We start from the raw sequence: 18,323 nt of genomic DNA, 5'->3' as shown, positions 1-18,323 counted from the left end.
GTTTGGTCTAGGACATGGTGGGCTTGGGATGGCTATGGGACAGCACAGTGGAGAGTCAAAAAGGCTGCTTGGACCCAGGTCTGGCGAGATGGAAGCTGGAGGTCAGGTGGGCTGTCTAGGAGAGGGACACAGTGGGAAGGAGAGGGTCTCGATTCAGCTTTCTTGCCAAAGGAGGGTTCTGAAATGAGAAACTGGAATCTAAGCTGGAGAGGAAGAAAGATGGAGAATGAGCGAATGCACAGGTGTGGCAGAGACAGATGAATATTCATGACTTTGGCTCCTATGAAACTGAGTCTTCTAAAGCTGCAGGCCATACTACCCTCAGGAGGCTGCAGGGATGCCAGCCGGGAGATGAGTGCAGCTCTGCTGCCTGGGCATGGGCTGAGTGAGGGTGCAGACCCCTGCCTGTGATCGCCAGGGAGGGTGAGTGATAAGAACAAGGTGGCTAACAGGGTGAGACCCAAGTCTGGAGCTTACACAGGTGTGGGGGTCAGAGACCTCTGGGGGGTCTTAGGGAGCTTCCTCAGCCCTAAGGGCACTGTGAGCGACCACTTCACACTGACCTGGGCATACGCAGCTGCACAATCCCTCACTCGCTCTCTCCCACACAAATGTAGACATACAACCATCCTGACCACAGATCCAGAAAGCCCAGGACATAACAGGGCCGCAGTGCCTGCCCTGATCCACGCACACACAGACCTAGCTCAGGAACAAGCCCATCCATGGTAAGGAACGTGGCTCAGTGGCTGGAGTCTCTCACCTGAGCCCTTACTGCCTGAGGATCCCCCAGCCTCTGGCTTCATTTGCCACCCTTTGCCAGCCAGCCTGGGGGACAGAACAGGCCTGGATCTAATCCAAGGCCTGGACTCACCTTGACACCCTATGGACTCAAGGCCTTCCCTACCTCACCCTGGGCCCAGAGCCCCTACCTGTAAAGTGGAAGTGGGAATGGCCACCACCCAGGCAGAAACCCTCACCTAGGGCCTCATGGCCAGGCATCAGGGCAGTCAGGAGAGGGGCCGAGGTAAGCTATGGAGCCCTTGCCTGTCTTGGTATCCCACCATTGCCAGGAGAGGACTGCGTGGGCATCACACCCCTCACAGATGAACACAGTGAGGCAGAGAAGGGCCCCAAGGTGAGGTAGGGGCGAGGCTCCAGCTCTGCTGCTGCCCCTTCTCTTATCACCCCTGCAGCCTGGGATGCAAGGGTGGCCAGTGGCAGACCCCAGGGACTCTAGGCTAAGGTCTCCTTACCTGGGTCCCGTGGCCTGCTCCCCGCCTGCATGCCGCCTCATGGGGGTCCTCTGGCTGGCTCAGGGGCACGGTCGGCCCAGCAGAGCAGCTCGGTGTTATGGGAAGGGAGGCCCAGCCCACCACGCCGACCGCCTGGGGCCCCATGCATATTTAATGATGTCTATTATTCCTGTTTTGTCTCTGGAAAGGAATGAGCAGCTGACAGGGGAGCCACGAACAGCCTGGAGAGCTGAGCATGAGCCTGCTTCACACTCCAGCGGGGCCCGAGGCCCCCAGGAACTCTACCCATCCTGGCAGCCTCACAGAACCTGCTGCATCCATCTCAAAAGGCACACCTCCTCCAAGAAACCTTCCCCACTGCTCAGAGGTCTTAAATCCAGGGTTTGCATTCACAAACTGTGCAGCCTACACCAGTTTTCGAGGGACAGCAGAATACTGTGGGGGCCTGGCACAGTCCCTGGCACACAGTAGGCACTCATCGAGCCCGTCAGCCCCTCTACTCTTGACTTCTGAGGCAACAGGAAATGACCCACCACCTTGTTCTCACAGCAGAGCCTCCCTGCCAGCCCAGATGGTCACAAGGGCCTCCCGGGATGCTGCCCACCTTGAGAGCCAGGCCCCTCCGGAGGGGCCAGTCTGGGCCTGACACCCTTGACCACCAACCCCCTGGGCAGAGCCTGCTTGTGCCTGGGTGAGGAACCCTGCATTCTCCTTGCCACCCAGGGCTTGCATCTGCCTTGGGGGCCCAGGCTCCACCCTCTCTGACCCCCAGGTCCACTGCTACCCCCAATGCCTGACCTGTGCCCACCTGACTCAACCTGGCTACTGTTCAGCAAGTTTACAAAGTGTTCTCAGTCTGAACAGGAACCGTTTTCAATCCTTTATTTCAGAAAGGAGAGCCAGAAGAACTGGGGACTTAGAAAATACAGATCCTAAACTCAGAAGTCCCTGACCCAGGCATGCAGAGCCAGGGTCCTGAGGTTTTGTGCTGGGCAGGGGCTGCCCTGGGAGGGGGATATAGGGGGAGGCACTTGAAGACAGCCCTTAGGCTGTGAAGGGTGTCAGCTGGGCCTCTGAAGCCACTAACCTCTGGTTCCCATCATGGAGAGCCCTGTGTGGGGGACCCAAGGGGGCTTCCTCCTGGAAGGGCCCCCACCCCAAGTGTCAGAGAAGCTGGCACGAACTGAGGGAGTGAGGTGCCGTGACAGCAGCCACAGCCCCCGGGGACCCAGGCAGGCCCAGCTACCAGCCTGGCACTGAGCATGCCATCTGCTTTAGGTCCCAGCTGGCAGGCAGGTGGGCAACTTGCTCCCAGTGCAGGGGGCTGGCGGCACAGATGCAGGCTCAGCACTGCAAACTCAAAACCCCCGTGCGAGGGCTCAGTCTTATGGGAAATGCCTCCAGCTGAGACCCTCTGCCCCGACACCCTCTTCATCTGCCTACTGAAGAAACTTCTGTAAATAGCAGAGACTTGAGGGACCCCTTCCTGGGGTACATGTATTTGTATTTTTCTGTTTGGGTGTTTGTGTGTCCCAGTGGGACCAGCTCCCCAGGGAGAGGAGGCAGGTGGGCAGGAGGCCTGGTGGGCGCTGTTACTTCTTCACGATCTGGATGACGTCCTCGTGCTCCATGGTGTGGGTCAGCCCCACCCGCTGCGGACTGTACTTGGTGCTGGTGCCCTGGGTGAGGAATGGGGGCAGAAGGGTCACCTCAGCCTGGACTGGCCAAGGCCACGGAAGATATCCCCAGGTGTGTGTGTCCTGGTGGGGGTGAATGCCATGGCGTAAGGTGGGGGCCTCAGGCAGCAGGACGTCCGCAGTGGTCTGACCATCCCTGATCTCAAAGGTAGGGGAGGGCCAGGCACAGTGGCTAATGCCTGTAATCCCAGCACTTCTGGAGGCCAAGGTGGGAGGATCGCTTGAGCTCAGGAGTTTGAGACAGCCTGGGCCAGATAGCGAAACCCCGTCTCCATGAAAAATTAGCCAGGCATGGTGGTGTGTGCCTGTAGTCCCAGCTACGTGTGATGCTGAGGTGGGAGGACTGCTTGAGCACAGATGTCAAGGCTGCAGTGGGCCATGATGGTGCCACTGCACTCCAGCCTGGGAGACAGAGCCAGACTCTGCCTCAAAAAAAAAAAAAAAAAAAAAGCAAACACCAGAAAAAAGAAAGGGTGGGGAAGGCCCATGTCTACCCTGGGTTGGTGTGTACATTCTATGGAGGACAGACACACAGGCCCCACAGGAAGGGCAGGAACACCACACAGAGAGTGTGAACGCCTTGCTCCATGCCTAACCCAGGGGCTGTCCTGGGTCTAACCCCCTGCTCGCCTTCCACCCAGAAACTCACCCACACCAGGGCGTACTTGAACTGGCTGGCGAGTGACCGGTGGATGCGGTGGCACTGGAGGACAAGAGAGAGAGTTAGGTAGAGGTGAGGCTCCCCATAACCCCATCCCAAGCTTGGCCACACATTCAAAGCTCAGGACACAGGCTAAGAGGCAGCAGTTCCTGCGGCAGGTGCCCACACAGTCCGGGCCTTGTGTAGAGGACTGACACGTGCTCAATTCGCACACAGCCACCCAATCACAGCTGCAGGTGGCCCTGCCATTCCCACTCCTGGTCTGCCAGCTATGGTGCCTAGTTAGGAATATTCCCACAGCCACCAGGGGAAGGTCAGGGGCCTGGCTGCTAGTGGCCCTCTGCCTGCCTTGCCTGAACAGATGCTCCTTCAGAATGGGACAGGTGACAGCTTGGAGTCTCCCTGGCTTGGTCACTGTCTCTCACTCCTCCTGGCCCCACCTGTGGCCTGAAGCTTCCCACACATCATATCACCCCCAACTCCCAGGGCAGCGTATACCCTTCAGTGTTCCTTGGTAGGGATGAAGGTCCCAGGGGTCCCAGAGGTCACATGAAACTGGAAGGAGACCCTGGAGGAGGCATCCAGCAATTGCCCCGAGAGTGTGGACCTCTGGTTGTCACGCTGACGGTGGCACATGGAGGGCGGTGGGGAGGGGACTCTGCAATTGTGCAATGTGACTCCTCCTCCCACATGCCCACAGGTCTTCCAGGCCCTGGTGGGAGACCCAACGCCTCAGCCCAGCGTCCCGAGGGCGAAGGCCAGCACCAGGCCTGCAGAAACACTTCCCTGACACAGATGGAAAGGTGGCTGATTCTGGTCTGCAAATGGGTTTTGTTTTACTCAGCTTGCCCAGCATTGCCACTTGTGAGTGACTGAAGGGATTCAGGAGGGTAATCGTTAGTCTCCTTGGCTCCTCCTGCTGTGACCTCAAGCCTAGGCCCTGAGGGAGATGGGACTTTGCTTGGCCTCATTTGTTTAATACCTCCAGGGTGGCACTCAGAGACCTGGGGCTGGGCTTGTGGAATGAATGAATGTGCAAGACCAGATTGCAGGCCCAGCGACCACTGTCCTAAGGGGCTGCAGGGACAGCTGGGTCTACAGCGTCCCTTGCCTACAGGATACAGATCTGGAGAAGAAATGAGCTTGAGGAAAACAACACCAGGAAAGCATCAGCCCAGGAGAACGGCCATGTGACCCGAAGCCTGACCACCATCTGTGCCTGCAGGCTCATGTTCAGGTGACGGAATCCTGGACAGGGAAAGGCAGTCTCTTGCTCCCTAAGCCCAGAGCACCTCCCCTGGGGCCTGTGCATGCCTGCTCCCCTAGCTGGGATGCTCCCCACCCCAACTCCTCACTACCAGACCTTCTAGTCCTACAAGCCAGCTCAGGTTGCCTCCTTGAAGCTGCTGTCCTGACCTCTGTGTTGAGCTGGCGCCACTCCCCACTCTCCTTGACGGATGCCTGAATGGCATGGGAGCAGGGTTACTGGCATCTATGCAGTGCCAGGCAGCATGCTGAGTGTCCTACATGCTGGACCTCGTTCAATGTGTCCTCCTGACTACCTGCGGGGGGAGGGCAGGCAGCACACCCTGCTCATAGGAGAGGTCAGAGCCTCAGCACACAGCTAGGAAGGGGTGCTGCAGACGCAGCCCCAGGTTGTCCAACGCCAGAGCCTGCATTGACATCTGAGAGTGAGATCAGCAGAGCCCACCCCCAGCCCAGGGCACGTCAGGCAGAACAGAGTCCCAAGGGGCACGCAGAGCTCCCACCCCTTGTCACACCAGGTCTTGTCAACTCACCACATGCTCCACCGAGGCCCCTTTCCGGAGAATGATGGCATCTGTGAAGTCCGGCCTCTCTGCAGGGCAGGATGGGGAGAGCGTCAGCCACATATCAGGGCCCACACTGCCGCCTCGTGATTCTGCACGAGGGAAGAGCTGGCCACAGAGGCCCTTTCGGTCTCCTTGCCTTGGTCTAACCTCCCCCTGACATCCAGCATGCCCTCCGCATAGATCCCTGTGCCATCTTCTACGAACTTGACCTTAACACAGTGACTCAAAATAAATAAAAACTCTAGGATTCACAGTGCCTGCCACCCATCTGCCGTGACAGCACCGAGAGACCAGGACCTGGACTGAACGGGCAGGGTGCGAAGAGATGCTGGAGTCTAGTGAGGGAAGCTGCAGCTCAATCCTTGCTGCCAAGATCAGGGTTGATGCAAACTGCTCCAAATTCAGCAGTTGGAACCCCAGGGCATGTGTGTGTGTGTGTGTGTGTGCAACAGGAGGATGGGCAGGAGTCAGACATGGGGACGGCTCCTGTGGATTCAGGTCCCTAATGCTCCTGCAGTGGGGCCTGTCACTGTGAGGGGAGGTCAGGAGGGCACTGACTGCTACAGCCAGTGGGGACCCCAAGGTAGCCTTGCCCCACCAGGGCACCCTCAAAACCAGCAGTGCCCAGTGCTGAGAAGGGAAAAGAGCTGAGATGTGTCTAGACAAGCCAGGCCAGAGCCAGTGCCGGGGTCTCTGGGCACCACACACTGGCCTGGCAGCCTTCTAGGGAGGATGAAGCTCAGCTTGTTGCTCAGCTACGTGCAGTGCAACTCACGTCCTCTCTTCTTGGTGTAGATACAGGTCAGGGCCAAGTACTCCCAAAGCATCTCCAGCAGATAGTCCAGGTTCAGCTTCATGCCGCAGCTGCAAAGAGGCCAGTCAGGCAGGGGCCCCTGTGAGTTCAGAGGCTGGGGTCTCCACTTCTCACTATTGGAGGGGACAACTTCCAGTGGCCAGGCGGCCCGCTGGTACCCACAGGGAAACAAGCCCATTACTCTGATGGCAGCTTGATGTTTCTGCTGCCAGTGCCTCTGGGCACCAATCATGGTCACACTCAACCAGGGTCAGCATCTCTCCTAGGGGCTGGCAAGCCCGTGCTCTGTGGAGGGTCACAGCATGTGTGATTGATGAAGGGCTGCCGTGGGGAGATGGTCGGGGGCTGTGACGGGACCATGGGCAAATGCTAGGAACCCTGACACCCCAAGTTCACTCCTTGTTGAGAGGAGCGATGGACTTCCAGGAAGTCCAGCAGGGATTTCAGCAAGGAGAGGATAACCAAGGCTCTGGAGGCACCAGGCCTGGGTGGACTGTGGCTTGAAGGTTTGCAGTGTGACCCTGAGCTGTGTCCTGACCTCTATAGAGCTGTTCTAAGCACAAGCAGGTAAAGGTGTAGAAGCTCTCACGCCCTGAGGCAGCCCCTCAAAGGCCTGGGACACAGCAAGGGGAGAGGAGCTGAGGCTGTGCTGTAGGACGGACACTATTCTCTGTGGTGGCTACAACCACCACAAAATGGTCCTTGTGCTCAGGCCGGGACCCTCATCCATCATTTGCACTGTCCAGCCTCTTGGTCCCTGAGCTCTCAGTACTGTCGGCCAAGCTTCACTGTGAAGCTGCAGAGCACCCGCTCCCAGCCAGGAAACCAGCAAAGTGGAGCACCTGAATCAGTCTGCCCCAAAGAGGAGCCTGCCAAGCTGTGGTGGCAAGTGAACAATCAGCCAGAGTGCAGGCAGTACCCCAGGGACCCACCCTGCAAAGGAGGTGGGCCTGAGAACATTAGTTTCCTTTTCCCCTTTGAGCTGTGGTCAGACAGAAGCCACACCTTCCAGAGCACCAGGAGAGGTAAGCTCACACCCAGGGCTTCTTGCGGGGACCTTGGTTCACTACTAAGTTAAGAAGCCTCTTTTTTTTTTTGAGATGGAGTCTTGCTCTGTCGCCCAGGCTGGAGTGCAGTGGCACGATCTCGGCTCACTGCAACCTCCGCCTCCCGGGTTCAAGTGATCCTCCTGCCTCAGCTTCCTGAGGAGCTGGGACTACAGGAGCATGCCACCACACCCGGCTAATTTTTGTATTTTTAGTAGAGACAGGGTTTCACCATGTTGGCCAGGATGGTCTAGATCTACTGACCTCACGATCCACCCGCCACGGCCTCCCAAAGTGCTGAGATTACAGGCGTGAGCCACCGCATCTGGCCTAAGTTAAGAAGCCTCTTAACCATTTAACCTTGGTTGATGAAATCCTTCTGTTTTCTTAACCAAAGTCCATAAGACATCACCCACCCTGCCCATGGCAATTCACAACTGGAACGGGCCAATGCCTCCAGCAGCTATGAAGGAGACCCTCCTGCAGTGTCTCCTTGGCCTCATGGACAAAGTGCTCTGCCCTGGGCAGGAAGTCCTGGGTTCCATGAGGGCTGTGTGCTGCTGGAGGCTGTGCTGGCTTTTCCTCCTCCACAGCCAAAGTGGCTGGCAGGCCTGACGACTGGGGTCAGAACCTAGAGCAAGGACAGCAGAGTGGCAGGATGCCAGCGGCCTCACCTGATGACCACACTGTTGGGTTTTCGGGCCAGGCGGTCCACCTCTTCCATGGAGATCTGGTCGATTTTGTTATAAACCTGAGATTGAGAAGGTGGAGGCCGGTGCTGAGGATAGGAGCAAGGCATCCAGGAAAGGGCCCTCCATCACCCTGTGCTGGCTGCAGCCCTTCCTTGGAGAGCTGAGTCTACGCCCTCCCTTCCCTTGCTGCCTCAGGGTAGGGAAGCTGGGCTGGAACCCTGGTTTCAAGCTCTCCATGTCTGTAAGATTCAAGCAGCCACTGAGGTGAGGGGAGGGGAGGGGAGGGGAGAGCCTCAAACTCTTTCTGCTTCTCTCACAAGGTTCCGGGCGCTGAGGAAATGCATGTGGTGGAAAGGCCGAGTGGCCAGGCCAGGGTTCCCCTCCTGCACTTACATACAGGCAGGGCATGTACACCCGGTTGCCCACGATCACATCGATGAACTCGTCTGGGGAGCAGTCTTCTCGGAAGAGCACTTCTGCGTTGAAGATCTCTGAGGGGCTCCGATTAAGGACAACCTGTGTACCAGCTGCCCCTGTCCCTCCTCAGCGGAGGGCCCCAAAGAGCCGGGCAGGAAATATGCTGGCTGCATGGGATCTTGGCGGTTATCTGCTTGTGAGGTTTTACAAGATTGTAATGCTTTGGAAGCCTTCTTTTCTCTTCCCCAGAGGGACTACAATATATAAAAGTTTCAATCAACACAGGGTTTTAATCTTGACAGCTAGGCAGGGAGAAAAATGTACCTCCTAGAATCCCCAAAGCCCCTCAGGGGAAGCCTGGGTTTTAGCACCAGGAGCATCTGAAAGCTGGTCGAACCCAGCTTCTCCTGTGCAGAACTCCAGTGGGGGCCATCCTGCCTCTGCTCGCCCACCTCTGGCAACGAGGGGCTCACAGCTCACTCTAAGAGTTCTCCATATGCCAGGCATAAGTCTGCCTGAGGACCTACCCTATCCCCAGGGCCCCAGAACCCAACCAGCCCCCAACCTTGCTTTAGAGGCACCATCCACTCCCCAGCTCTCCCTGGGGCTTCTCCAGGCTAGGAACCCCCCATCATCAGAGGCTGTTTCCCATGACATCTTTTTCTTCCAGATGTCATCTGGCTACCACAGTGCCCAGTGCTCGGTGAGGAGCCAGGAAGTCATTGTCAAGTGCATGGCTGCAGCCCTGGCAATCTGGAGCTTGCCCAGAGGCTGGTCGAACGGACAGCAGGGGCAGTGGGGGTGACCCGCTGCCACCCTGCGCCACAAGGCCTCCTGTCTTGGTCAGCACCCCCGCTGCCCTCCCTCACGTGTCTTTCAGGGAAGGATACTGTATTCGTGCAGGATGAGCTGCACCAGCTTTTCCGAGCACTGGGTCAGCGTGACTGTCGAGTTAAAGGAGATGCCACCGCCCTTCTTGGGCTGAAAGAGGAGAGAGGGACGGGGAGAACTGCTAACCGAGGGGCCACAGCAACGGTCCCACAGCCTCAGTCGCCAGCCAATGCAGTCTCAAAACTGCCGCACCCCTGGCCTGCAGGCCCGAGAGGTGCCTCACCTTGAAGTAGATGTTAGGCTTGTGCTTGTTGAGGCGGATGCCCACAGACTCCAGCTCCTTCTCCAGCAGAGACCTAGGCAGAGCACCCCACAGGCCCTTCACAGGCTGCCCACAGAGGCAGGCTGCACAGCCTCCCTGTTACGCAGGACATCACTGCCCACCCCGACAGAGACTGACTCTCTCCTCACCCCCTTCCCCAGCAACCCGGAGAACACTCCTTCCCAATGCCCCAGAGCTGCAGGGAGCTTTAAACTCTGCCACAGTCCCAGAGGGAACCGGTCCGGTTTACAGTCGGCATGCACAGGCAAGTGGCGGAGCCCCCACGAGGTGACCACATGAGGGTACTCCTTCTGGTCCCAAGGAAGCAGGCCTGCTGTGCCCCTCTGCCAGGACGTGGGATGAACAATGCTTCTGTGCTTGGGGCTGGGCTTCTGGCAGGTTCTGGGCAGTGATGGGGCACCTGTGCCTCTGAACAGGAAGCAGAGCCAGGCCAAGCCCCTTGGCCCCCAGCCCCAAGATATCTTGCCTCTGTGCTGGCTGGACACAAGCCTTGAGGAGAAGATGCCACAGGCTGGGTGGTGTTGGGTTTAGTCTGTGAAAAGTCCTACCACTACTCTCACATTCGAGAGGGCCAAGCACCCACAGGCTGCCCAGTACGAGCTCAGGGACACATCGGCCCTCCCCAGACATGTGAGCCTGCCCCATGCCCCACCCTGCGGACCTCTGCACCTCTCCCTTGGTGGCATCCAGCATCATGATGACGACGTCAGCTGTGCGTGCCACAGCGATCACCTGCCGGCCACGGCCTTTTCCTAGATGGGTGGGAGGGATGGAATTACATACACGAACCCATGTGACCACTACCCAGCCCACGGCGCCCTGGACTCCTGTCCTTTACAGACCTACCAGAGGCTCTGCCACATACCAGCACAAGCTGATTGATTTTACTGGCATTTTTCTTTAATCCACGTGTTTTACTCACAGAGACTTATTTCAGAAGAAAATCCGACACCCACTATCATAAAAGGAGTAACAGGATAATGACGGCTGTCCTATGCCCACCCCTACCATGTGGCAGGCCCCAGGCTAAATGCCTGAAAACTATGCTGCAAATTAAGTATGATCATGCCCATTCTACAGCTGAGGAAACTGAAGCTTGGCTTAGAGATACCCAATCACTTGCCCAAGATCACAAAGCTAGTTTGGTGCCAAGGATTTGAACTGGAACCTGTCTTTTCTGGAAAGCGGGATAATAGACCAGGGATCCAGAGTGACCTCCATGACAGCCACACCCAGTTTCAACAATCAGTAACAGAGCTCCATCCTGCCTCCCACACACCTGCCCTGCCTCCCACCTTGGGCTGCGCCTTCAATGATTCCAGGAAGGTCCAGGAGCTGGATGTTGGCGCCTTTGTACTAGGATGCAGAAGAGAAGAAAGGTAAGGCAAGGCTGGGCCTCCACTGGGAAGGTCCTGCCTGGATCTGGGACATCTGGAATGGCCCCAGGGCTCAGGGGCTGAGGGAAACCCAGGTGCAAACCTGTGGCCAAGCCCAAGCCTCGTCACTATCCCAGCCCAGTGCACACCACAGCCTATGAGCTGAGTAGCCTCCTAGGGAGGGCTCAGGATCTCCCAGTCCCACGATACTCATCGCTGATAGTACCAGGACTTCACAAATAAATTGCATCACCGTGGGAACTTAAGGCCACAGCACCCAGCTGCCCAAAGCAAACACAGCCCAAGGTAGTAAAGCTTCATGGGGAGGAAGAAGGATCCAGCCAAGCAGCAATTAGTGACCAGACCTGCAGTGGTGTTGGGGAGGAGAGCACAGGGGGCGCCAGGCAGAGTAGCCACATGCTGGCCTCACCTCCTGGTTCCAGGCCCCACCAGGCATCTCTGGGGTTCAGCAGCTAGGATCCCCAGAATTGTCAGTGCTGGAGGGCAAAGCAACTCAGTCCAGAGCCTGTCCTGACATGGGGATATCCACCCTAACTCACACACGGCGGGCACAGGCACAAGTCCAAACACAAGCACACGTCCCTTCTCCTTCTGGGCCCAGCACACCCACTTACTTCAATGACCCCAGGAATACACGTCAGAGTGGTGAACTCATAGGACGCTGCCTCGCTGGCCGTGGAGGTCATCAGACTCAAGAATGTGGACTAGGAGAAAAGGAGGTCATTGCACTGAGGAGCCTTGTGTCTGGCCTTCTGGGAGAGGCCCCAGGGGCTGGGGGCCTGCAGGTGCAGGCAGCAGGAGGAGCCCCTCTCAACCTTGGCTGGGTGACCTAGATGGCTGTGAAGAGACCTCCCAGCTGGAGGGCTCACCTCTGGCCCTGTCCTGGATGGGTCGGACACCAGAGGGTCTATCTGTTCCTTGGCGGCCTCAGGACCGTCTTGGGTAGAGGCAGGGATCTGGATTCTGAGGGGGTTCCCCACATACATCAGGAGCCTCCCCTAGCCCCACACAATTCTCCAGGCCCTCCTGGCCCCAGAGAACTTTAAGCAGGTAGCAGTCCCATGGCACTCATGGAACCAGTACCCAGACGTGCTGTGCACCTAGGGAGGGTGTGAGGAACTGTACAAGGAGACGCCAACCTCCTGGGCTGAAGCAGAGACAGCTGACAGGAAAGGTGCCGCAGGGAGGGAGTGGGGAACTGGGAAGATGTGGATGTGACCACTCAGGCCACCGTTCACTGTGGCTGGGAGTTGGAGAAACCTGCCTTTGAATCCTGCCTCTGCCGGGGTATCCTGGGATTGGGCAGGAAACTCCATACTCTCAGCTCAGGGTCTTTACATGTAGAATGGGCACGAACCCAGTCCCTCCCTCATAGGACTGCACAGGGATTGAAAAGGTAAGGACCAGGATATGCCTCGCTCCAAACACTGTAACATCTCAGTGATAGATGCTGTGGCTGAGAAGACCAGCCAAGCAGTGGGCAGACCCAGGGAGGGAAGAAACCCAGCCCCAGGCCTCCTGCTCCATCCTAATCAGCAGGGCCCCAGGAACAAGAAGCCTGAGACTCTGAGTTGCAGGGCCAGCTATCCAGACCCTGTCTTCTGGCTGACTGGCAGGAAGACAGGGGCACACCTCCCCAAGGCACCCTTAGACCTCTCAAGCCCAGAATGTGGCATGCGATGGAAATACATCGAGTCCTCAAATCCAGAAATCCTCAGCCTTGGAGACCTCCTGGAAACTCAAGAAATGATGAAAACCTGGTGGAGTGGACAGGTATGGATAGACAGGGTGGCCCCAACAGGCAGGCAATGGCTGTTGAGACACCCAGCAACCAACCTTGGGGCAACTCCCTGATTCTGTCTGGCCCCTGTGAGTAAGAACTGGGCCCTCCCATGGTGGGAGAGCCTATACTCCCAATAAGGCAGGTGGGATCTGCCACGGGCCCAGACTTCAAGGGTAACTAGAGCAGCTTCTCTATCAATCTCTGTCTCTCTGATACATATACCAATCATATAGGCAGACAGTACAACAAACAAAACTAAACACTGCCCAGCCTGCATGCAGCAAGCATTCAAGGAAAGGTAGCTGCTACCACCTTCCCCTATGCCTGGCCCAGAGCAATGGAAACTGGGTGTGGGCTCAAATTGTTCATCTGAACTGAGTTTGAAGCTGCTCCCCAGCACTTGTCCAAGAGCTCTGGTTGTTGCTCACTTGGCCTATATTCTAGCAACCTCCCCACTGTCCCACTTCCACCTTGCCCTGCTGTAGCCTGCTATCTACACAACAGCCAGAGTGATTCTGTAAAAAAAGTAAGTCAGCGCCCAGATGGTGGTTTCTAATGCTATTCTCCAATCAAAGGAACCAGGGCTCCTTGGAGAAATGGCAGATTCTAGGCCAGGGCAGGGAATATACAAAATGAGCTTGAGGCATCTTGCAGTGTCAGAAAGTGAGCAAGTGCTGGAAAAACACAATGGCAGAAGTACATCAAAGAAGCCAACTAAAATAGCTCCAAAGTTAAAACCATTTGAGCAGCAAAATAACATGGTATGGGTGTAGACCCCAAAGCACAAAGTAAACCCCACAAGTCCATACGGATATCAATAAATGATTGAATAAAACAAATGAATGGGAGAAGAGAGACACATCTCCCATGCAGAAGAATTCCAAACAGTTTCTGTAGATGCTCCCCTCAAGCAGGCGATGGAATTGGGCTGCACACAGTCACCTCCCTCCCCAAAGCAGTGTGGCAAGGGGAGAAGAGAGTGTCTCATGGTGGAGAAACCTGACACACCTCAGCCAGGTGGTCAAGATCAAAATCAGCAGGGGTAAGTCATGTTGACAGTATGTGCCCTTCATGTGATGTGATAAAAATGGCACTTTACCTCTGTGGTCTTCCTTGCTAAACTATAACCTCAGATTAACCACAAAAAAAAAAAAAAAAACACTGGACACACCCCAACTGAAGGACTTTCTATAAAATATGGGAATGGTACTCCTTGAAACTGTCAAGGTTATCAAATCAAGGCAAGTATAAGGAACTGTCTAGAAGAGCCTAAGGAGACATAACAACTGAACTGTGATGTGGGATCTCAGGACAGAAAAAGGACAGTGGGGAGGAGCTAAGGAAATCTGCATAAAGCATGGACTTGAGGCAAGAACAGATCAACATTCATTGGTATAAAAGGTTAACTGCCAGGGAAAATGGGTGTGGGGTATACAGGAACTCTGTACTACCTTTGCAACTTTTCTGTAAATCCAAGACTATTCTAAAATAAAAAGTTTATTTTAGGCCGGGTGCAGTGGCTCACACCTATAATCCCAGCACTTTGGGAGGCTAAAGGGGGTGGATCACCTGATGTCAGGAGTTCAAAACCTGCCTTGCCAACATGGTGAAACCCCGTCTCTACTAAAAAAGGATACAAAAAATTAGCTAGGCGGGTTGGCGCATGCCTGTAATCCCAGCTACTTGGGAGGCCGAGGCAGGAGAATTGCTTGAACCTGAGAGGCGGAGGTTGCAGTGAGCTGAGATCACGCCATTGCACTCTAGCCTGGGCAACAAGAGTGAAACTACACCTCAAAAAAAAAAAGCCGATCAGACATATCTCTTTTCTGCTCAAAACTCTGCAATGATGTTTATCTTATGCCTCACATAAAAAGTAAATCACGCCGGGAGCGGTGGCTCACACCTGTAATCCCAGCACATTGGGAGGCTGAAGTGGGCAGATCACCTGAGGTCAGAAGTTTGAGACCAGCCTGGACAACGTGGTGAAACCTAATCTCTACTAAAATGCAAAATCAGGGGTCGTGGCGGTGGGCACCTGTAATCCCAGCTACTCGGGAGGCTGACTGATAACTGCTTGAACTCAGGAGATAGAGGTTGCAATGAGCTGAGATTGTGCCACTGCACTCCAGCCTGGGTGACAGAGCGAGACTCCATCTCAAAAAAAAAAAAAAATTAACCAATATAGATTGTACACTAAACAGAGCAACTTTCAGAAGAAACCTTTTTTTTTTTTTTTTTGAGATGGAGTTTTGCTCTTGTTGCCCAGGCTGGAGAGCAACGGCACAATCTCGGCTCACCACAACCTCTGCCTCCCGGGTTCAAGCGATTCTCCTGCCTCAGCCTCCCGAGTAGCTGGGATTACAGGCATGTGCCACCACGCCTGGCTAATTTTCTATTTTTAGTAGACACAGGGTTTCTCCATGTTGGTCAGGTTAGTCTCGAACTCCTGACCTCAGGTGATCCACCCCCCGCTCGGCCTCCCAAAGTGCTGGGATTACAGGCATGAGCCACCGCACCCAACCGAAGAAACTTAAAAACTCTGCAGTTTCATTTTTCAGTCCAAGCCAGGGTCCTTCCGGCCACCCATAAGCCCCTATCCTCTCTGTCTTCTCCCCTCCTGGCGCTCCTCAGGGAGCCACCTGGGCCTCCCTGGACACTAAGCAAGTGCCTGCCTAAGGGCCTCTGTGCTGACTGTTCCCTCTGTCTGGAATGTTCTCACCCAGGACTCTGCAAGCTCCCTCACTTCCTTCAGGCCCATGCCCAAATACTCACTCGCCAGAGAAACCTGCCGGGACCTGTCGTAACTAGCAGACCTTCGCCCTGTCACTCACCAGTCCAGGCTCCTCACCACTTGATACACCTCATCTTCACTTATTTACTGTCCTTTCTCTTCAAGAATGGTAGCTCTATGTGGGCAGGGACAGAGCTTTGTCTCATTCATGCTATGTCCCCAGTCCCTGGCATAGTGCCCAGCACATGACACCACTCAAGATACACACTCGAGAAGTATTTGTTCGTGATGCCTGAGTTGGAAGACCAAGTAGGGCTACATCTGCTGGCAAGAGGAAAGAGTGTCCTCCATGTTAGGATGATAAAGGGCTGGGATCTGACCCTGGGGGAGGCTAGGTCTTCTGTGTCCCCGGAGCTAAGCAGAAAGGCAGCGAGAAGAGCCTGGATGGTCACCTGTTTGAAAGATGACTTCCTGCTTTCCTCCCCGAGGCCCACACTGACCATCACTGACCTTACCCACAGAGGGAAATCCAATCAGCGCCACACGGGCATCGCCCGACTTCATGACATCGAAGCCCTCTCCTTTGGATGAGGCTGATTTGGATGGTTCCAGGAGCTGGGCCCGATACTTGGCGAGCTTAGCTTTCAGCAGGCCCAGATGATACTCAGTGGCTAAAGGATGGAAAACAAGACAGAAAATGAGTGGCCAGGGTGTCCAAGCCCAGGGGTCAGGCAGGGCCCACACGTCGCCAAGTACTGGCTGGGAAGCAACTGCTGTCAAGGAGATCAGGAGAGAAAAAAAAAAAAACACCCTTCTGTTTAAAAGGCTCCCTTGGTTTCTCAATTCATTTAAGATAAAATCCAGTCTCTTAGGCCGGGAGCAGTGGCTGACACTTGTAATCCCAGCACTTTGAGAGGCCGAGGTGGGTGGATCACCTGAGGTCGGGTGTTTGAGGCCAGCCTGACCAACGTGGAGAAACCCTGTCTCCACCAAAAACACAAAATTAGCTGGGCATGGTGGTTCATGCCTGTAATCCCAGCTATTTGGGAGGCTGAGGCAGGAGAATTGCTTGAACTCAGGAGGCAGAGGTTGCAGTGAGCCTAGATCACGTCATTGCACTCTAGCCTTGGCAACAAGAGTGAAACTCCGTCTCAAAAATAACAAAAATTAAAAAATCCCATCTCTTTGTTGAGACCTCATCACCCTACTGAGAGCCAATGGTTCTCAACAGAGGTGGCACTGCTCCCTGGGGGGCATTCTGGAAATTCTGGGAGATATTTTCTGTTCACTTTGATGGTGAAGTCCTCATGGGCATCTACTGGGCAGGGGGCAGGGAAACCAGCTGCCCTATTAGGTGAGTCAGTCCTGCGTAGCCAAGGAGAATTGTCCCAAGTCCATGACTTGTGACATCCTAAAGGCATCCACAAAGGGAAAACCTGGGTTAGGATCACTGGGCCTAGAACCTAGCTCTGTTTATATATAATCACAGGACATTTTGTACAGTGTTAATGTACATTGAAATGTCCAGGAATGCAACTATTGTATATGAAGGGAATACTAGGTCATGCTTTGTCTGAAACTTTACCTAGAGCTGCTCACCATTCTGGGATCCCACGCTGCCATGGCAGCACCTCTTGGGGCGTAACTCAGTGGCCAACACAACACACCTGCATTGTGGCTGTCCCACCCCCAGTGATTCTACCTAAAGGCAGGAGCATTCCACTGCTTCAGGGTAACTTCGTTAGATCCTGGCAGCACTCCAGCATTTGCATATTTAAATAAATACCATTTTTATTATAAATTACTTTCCTTTTTCTTCTTCTCCTTTATATTATTAGGGTATTACATTGGTTTTTTTCAAATTCTGTGGGTACAGAAATTCTATTACTGATGAGGAATTTCATTTCAGGACTGTAAATGGTGTTATAAACTCTTTGCTCTAAAACGAGGCCGTAGTTGAGACTGAGAACCAGGATCCTATGTGACCTGGCTCCTGGCTACTTCAACGCACTCTGCTACATTCCAGACACAGTGGCTTTCTCCTCTCTCTTTTTTTAAAGAGATGGGAGTTTCATTCTGTCACTCAGACTAGAGTTCAGTGGCACGATTATAGCTCACTACAGCCTTGAACTCCTGTCTCAGCCTCCTGAATAACTCGGACTACAGGCATGTACCACCAGGACTGGCTAATTTAAAAAATGCTTTTGTAGAGATGAGGTGTTGCTATGTTGCCCAGGTCTTGAACTCCTGGCCATAAGCAATCCTCCTCCCTCAGCCTCTCAAAGTGCTGGGATTACAGGTTGGGCCACTGGGCCTAGCCTTTCTTTTTTTTCTTTTCTAGAACACGCTGACCTCATGCCTTCTTTGGGACCTTCACACTGGTGATTCTCTCCATTTCAAAGAGATCTTTCTGGAGCTGGCACATTCCCATCATTTGAGGTGCAGCTCAAATGTCACCTCTTCAAAGAGGCCTCCCCTGCCCAGTCTCAGAGTGTCCTACAGAGGTTGATAGCTTGTGTCGGAACTCCACCCTGCAATTACTGGGGCCGTTTTACTTTGGAAAAGTTAGTCTTCTTGTGCATCAGTTTCTTAAACTGCAAATAGGTTTATTAACAGTAGTAACTTCTTAGGCAGATTTCTTTTTTTTTTTTTTTTTTTTTTGAGATGGAGTCTCGCTATATCGCCCAGGCTGGAATGCTGTGGTGCAATCTCAGCTCACCACAACCTCCACCACCAGGGTTCAAGCAATTCTCCTACCTTAGCCTCCTGAGTAGCTGGGACTACAGGCACACACCATGATGCTCAGCTAATTTTGTATTTTCA

General features: G+C 54.6%; 1 protein-coding gene across 1 annotated transcript in view; it reads right to left on the bottom strand.

Annotated features, from left to right (window-relative positions):
* Nucleotides 1-2,121: 2,121 nt before the first annotated feature.
* DRG2 (developmentally regulated GTP binding protein 2) overlaps nt 2,122-18,323 on the bottom strand; it is a 20,393-nt gene continuing 4,191 nt past the window's right edge. The window contains exons 2-13 of the mRNA XM_017895621.1: nt 16,011-16,171; nt 11,601-11,690; nt 10,885-10,945; nt 10,251-10,341; nt 9,530-9,602; nt 9,306-9,396; nt 8,392-8,489; nt 7,981-8,057; nt 6,222-6,310; nt 5,414-5,472; nt 3,603-3,656; nt 2,122-2,935 (exon numbers count right to left, since the gene is read on the bottom strand). Of these exons, the coding sequence (XP_017751110.1) occupies nt 2,849-2,935; nt 3,603-3,656; nt 5,414-5,472; nt 6,222-6,310; nt 7,981-8,057; nt 8,392-8,489; nt 9,306-9,396; nt 9,530-9,602; nt 10,251-10,341; nt 10,885-10,945; nt 11,601-11,690; nt 16,011-16,171 (1,031 nt within the window). The 3' untranslated portion in view covers nt 2,122-2,848. The remainder of the gene's footprint in view (nt 2,936-3,602; nt 3,657-5,413; nt 5,473-6,221; nt 6,311-7,980; nt 8,058-8,391; nt 8,490-9,305; nt 9,397-9,529; nt 9,603-10,250; nt 10,342-10,884; nt 10,946-11,600; nt 11,691-16,010; nt 16,172-18,323) is intronic.

The sequence above is a fragment of the Rhinopithecus bieti genome, unplaced genomic scaffold (assembly GCF_001698545.2).
Source record: "Rhinopithecus bieti isolate Rb0 unplaced genomic scaffold, ASM169854v2 scaffold_26813, whole genome shotgun sequence".
Lineage (NCBI taxonomy): Eukaryota > Metazoa > Chordata > Mammalia > Primates > Cercopithecidae > Rhinopithecus > Rhinopithecus bieti.
Note: the sequence above shows the minus strand (reverse complement) of the source record. Positions and strands in the feature narration are given on the sequence as shown.